Here is a 4,765-nt window from a genome sequence, read left to right on the forward strand (position 1 = left end):
AACTTTGATGTCTGCAAAAATCATGTATCAACTTTGACGAAGTATATGCACCTATTGCAAGGCTGGAAAGCATCCAAATTGTTGTGTCGACCACAACATACAAAAGACGGAAGATACATCAAATAGATGTAACGTTTAGCATTTCTGAATGGACCATTGGAAGAGAAGGTCTATGTGAGTCAACCACCAGGATTCAAAATCAAAAGGACATGAGCATAAGGTGTACAGATTGAGGAAGACTCTTTATGATTTGAAGCAAGCCCCAAGAGCCTGGAACAAGAGAAAAAATAGCTTCTTGATCGAGGCAGGTTTCATAAAATGTGTCTCAGAATATGAAGTGTACATCAACAATGCAAGCAGGATCAATCGAGTCATTATATGCTTATATGTGGATGACTTGCTGATTACATGTGTAGATGAATTAGAAACAAAAAGGGTTAAGTCAAAACTAATGCAAGAATTTTAAATGTCCGACCTGGGGAACATGTCATATTTCTTAGGGATGGAGTTTAAAGACACAAGTGAAGGATTGATTTTGCATCAGACGGAGTATGCCCAAGATATCTTGAAAAGGTTCAAGATGAGTAACTGTAATGCAGTTGTGACACCATTGAAGACTAGAGAAAATTTGAGAAAGGATACAAATGATGAGTTTGTAAGTGCAAAATTGTACAAGAAAATCATTGGATCCTTAAGGTATCTATGCAACACCAAACCATATATTTGTCAAAATGTCGGGTTGTTGAGCAGATTCATGGAGAAACCACAAGAATGTCATCTCAGTGCAGTTAAAAGAGTGTTAAGATACATAAAAGGTACACTTGATCATGATGTGTTGATACCAATGCAGAAGAGTACCAACACAGATGCAGAGGTACATGACTACACTAATTCTGATTTCAATAGAGATCAAGACGAGAAGAAGAGTACTGCAGGATACATATTTATGATCGGAGGTGCTCTAATATCTTTGAGCTTAAGAAAACAAAACATTGTGGCCTTTTCATCTTGTGAAGCTAAATACATGGTTGCATCATATGTAACATGTCAAACAACATGGATAGAGATGTTGCTCGAAGACCTCAAGATCATGGAACCTAAGAAAATAAAGTTGTTTGTAGATAACAAGTCAGCTATTAATCTGAAAAACCATCATGTGTGTCATGGTCGAAGTAAACACATAGAAAGGAGGTATCATTTCCTTATGGATCAAATAAATAAAGAAAAACTTGAACTTGAGTATTGCAAGTCAGAATTGCAACTAGATGATATACTCATCAAGGCCTTGAAGAAAGTCAGGTTTGATTAGTTGAAGAGAAGCATTAGGATAAAAGTCTCGAAAATATGAATTAAGAGATGTATTAGAAGATGTAATTCAGTGTTTTAAGAAAGCTATATTCGACATAGTTGTGTTAGTCGAATACAACATGCATGTCGAAAAATGAACATGTATTTGATAAAATCGAATATTACAATTTATAAATTGTATGTTTTGTTATAAATATATATATATATATATATATATATATATAATTAAATAAATAATATATATCCAATAAAAATGTACTATATTTAAAAAAAAAAATCTATTAGACTCAACAACCATTGATGACTTACAACTTACTTATTAACTAAATCTAGCTGCCCCACCCTTTAACAATCACATCTTATTTTCATATATTTGTTGCATAATAGCGCAAATCTTGCCTTATATATCCCTGAATCCCGCAAGAAAATTCCTTGGGCTTAAACTTTTTAGGCCTTCTTAAATATGTCATTGCATAAATTAATTTCTTGTTCTTCTAACAACTCTCACCTATAAATAAAAGTAGTCTCTCGCAATAACTTCCTCAAGGGACTTATATCAACCAAAAATAAAGTGTCAGATGAAGGGACACACATGTTTTCCTTATCTAAGTAACACTCATTAAACCTTCTCTCTACCTTACCTATTTGATCATTACCATTCATTCTTTATCATGGCTGTTGACCTACACACTAGTGGCACTCATGACTCATCGTTTCCTTATGATTCGTTACTCCCGCCATCAACGGTCATTACTCACCCCAACAACTTCAACTTTAACGGTTCAGATTCAAATCCACACTCCCTTATTTCTCGTCAAATTAGATCGCATACATCTACAACTCCACTCCCTCATCAACTAACCCAACAACACATGAAGATGTCTCTTCAACAAGACCACAATTTCTCTTCCTCATGCATTGCTTCCGAGGATTTGGAATCGGTAATTTTTCTTCTCTCTCTTTTTTCACTATCTGTGATCTAATATTTGTTTGATATTGTACTTGTTTGTTCTTCAGTTGAAGCCATTGGAAACATGCTGGTCTCAACAATCATCTTTTTGGTCACCGTTGTACTCAAACCATGGTAGTCCTGAAGGTTCTTTGTCTCCTACGGAACCTGCAAACAGCCATGACTCTGATTGCCATAACGTGGTTAAGATGCTTGAGAAGATGAGATTCGAAGATAACGGAAGTTCGGATTTCCAAACTGATTTACAATCCCATGTTGGAGTCGGTTCATCACATGAATATCTCCTTAACCAACAAATACGAGCTAATCAAGTATAGAAAATCACAACCCAATGTTTGTTTTTGATACTACCAAGGTTTTAAAAACATTTGCGGTCCTGTTTTTAAAACCTTGATAGTATTGTTTTTGCCTTTATGTTATGTTTAATGAATTTTCTTTGTGTTATGTATAGTTGTCTCGACTCAGGCAAGAGCAGATTCTGTGTTTAAAGCAAAGACTCATTGCTTATAGAGAAAATCATAGTTATGTATCATCGCCGCAATTTCAAAAGAATGGTAAAGGAGTTGATGTTGGATTTGGGATGGTTCATTCCCAACGGTCCGGTTCTCTGAACCGGCAGACCGGTTCTGAGAAGTTGCCGCGTTTTCAGGAAGCTACCGGTTCCAGAGGCCCATCATGTGGGACAGGTGTTTTCTTGCCACGTGGAGGAGTCAGTACTATGTTTGAGTCACAGAGTAAGAGACCAGGTAATTGTCACGAACCAACTTCGTATGTTCTTGTTTTTAAAAATTGTGATACTAAATACGGTTGTCATCGTAAATTAACCACAATTGAATAATATTGAATGCTATTATTGTACGATGTGAAACGATTATAATTTATTCTTTAGTATAAAAATAGTGTTGATATTGACCTTTGTTTATACTGTTTTGTCATGTCCATTTCCGTCTACGGTTTTTTGTAAAACTTTTTTTCCTTGTAATTTATTTGTTTATTAAAATCAATATTATAAAATTAATTAATTAAAATTAAATTTTGTTACCTCAAAACTAAACACATACTTAAATTTTAAGATTTTGGTGTTGGTTTGAACTGTTTACTATAGTTGTTTGTTAGGTTGTAGTTGAGGTAGTTGGTTACTTTTAAGGAATATCAATTTTCAACTCTATGGTGATTTATTGTGACCGACGATGCATGTGGCTATATTATTCTAGATATTTATTTTCATGAAATATTCTTCATAGTTTGAACCATAGAGTCTTCTCTAATCTTATCCATGTGCACATGTTTGATACCTTCTATGTTTCTTTTTAATAAAGTAGGACATCAATTATAAAGATACTTTCTCTAACAGATGTGACCAATTTTTCGGATTCTCCTAAACAATTACATGCGATTTGGTCAGGTAAAGGTTGTTCAACTGTTCTTATACCCGAGAGAGTAGTACAAGCTTTGCAACTCCACTTTGAACATATTGCTGCCACGTCTGGTCCTAAACCTCCTGCCTTTCCTCCCCTACATGGTATTAACTTCTTATAGATTCATCTTTTCGAATTCACGTATCTGCAGTCTGATATTTTTACATAACTATCAACTGAACTGACCTACTGATTAAAAAAATTGCAACTTGCAGATGTTTTAGTGAGTACTAATAGGGATGGGATGTATGCCCTACAGAAACGCCAATCACGGAAGAAACAAACGCAAGTTCAGAATGAGATGATTCTGCCACGGGAGTGGACTTACTGAAGCACAAGTGGGAATGTACTAGAGCTATATTTGTAGCTATTAGTTTTATAAAGTTGTTCATGTTAGTAATGCTTTGTTAGTGGTTTCTGCCAATTAAAGCAGAATAAAGAAATAAAGAAAAGATGGTTGATAAGAAGAATAACGAAAATCCCTTAGTTGCTAAGTTCTACTTGGTTGCTTCGGATTCAGTGGATTAATATTTAGGGAATTGTTTTGGATGTAAGATTGTATCATATGAGTAGATAGCAAAGACAGTTGAGAATATGTTCTTTGCTTTGTATTTTGATTCTTCCTAAATATGTGTAAGAGAATATAATGATCTAGGGTGGATCATAGTATAAAATAAAGAGACGAATATGTTTTTGAACCTTATAAATATTTCAATTTTTTTTTAATGTTTTAAATTTTTTTTATAAGTTATTATTAATTTAGTTGCTAAGTAATAAATCGTCGTTAATTATGTCAATTAAATTGTAAAAATCGTCATTATTAAAATTGTTAAAATTGTCATTATTAAATTGTAAAAATCGTGGACGAAATTTTTTATGAAAACATACTTTGAAGTTAATATTTTGAGAAATTAAAAATAAAATTTGAAATATTTAAGAAGACCACAAACATATTTAATTTTAAAATAAATTATTAAATAACAAGGAGCAATGTAAGTATGGTTTGATCTTTTCTTATCTGTCGATTTGAGCATTATTATAGTCTCAAATATATCTTTTATTTAACATT

General features: G+C 33.2%; 1 protein-coding gene across 1 annotated transcript; it reads left to right on the forward strand.

Moving 5' to 3' along the window:
• Positions 1-1,747: 1,747 nt before the first annotated feature.
• On the forward strand, positions 1,748-4,422 carry LOC127106305 (uncharacterized). The gene is made up of 5 exons (XM_051043618.1): positions 1,748-2,249; positions 2,326-2,589; positions 2,730-3,024; positions 3,684-3,800; positions 3,912-4,422. The coding sequence occupies exons 1-5, from the start codon at positions 1,980-1,982 to the stop codon at positions 4,025-4,027; spliced, it is 1,062 nt and encodes a 353-aa protein (XP_050899575.1). The 5' UTR covers positions 1,748-1,979; the 3' UTR covers positions 4,028-4,422.
• Positions 4,423-4,765: the final 343 nt, after the last annotated feature.

This window comes from Lathyrus oleraceus, chromosome 7, assembly GCF_024323335.1.
Source record: "Lathyrus oleraceus cultivar Zhongwan6 chromosome 7, CAAS_Psat_ZW6_1.0, whole genome shotgun sequence".
NCBI classification, from domain to species: Eukaryota; Viridiplantae; Streptophyta; class Magnoliopsida; order Fabales; family Fabaceae; genus Lathyrus; species Lathyrus oleraceus.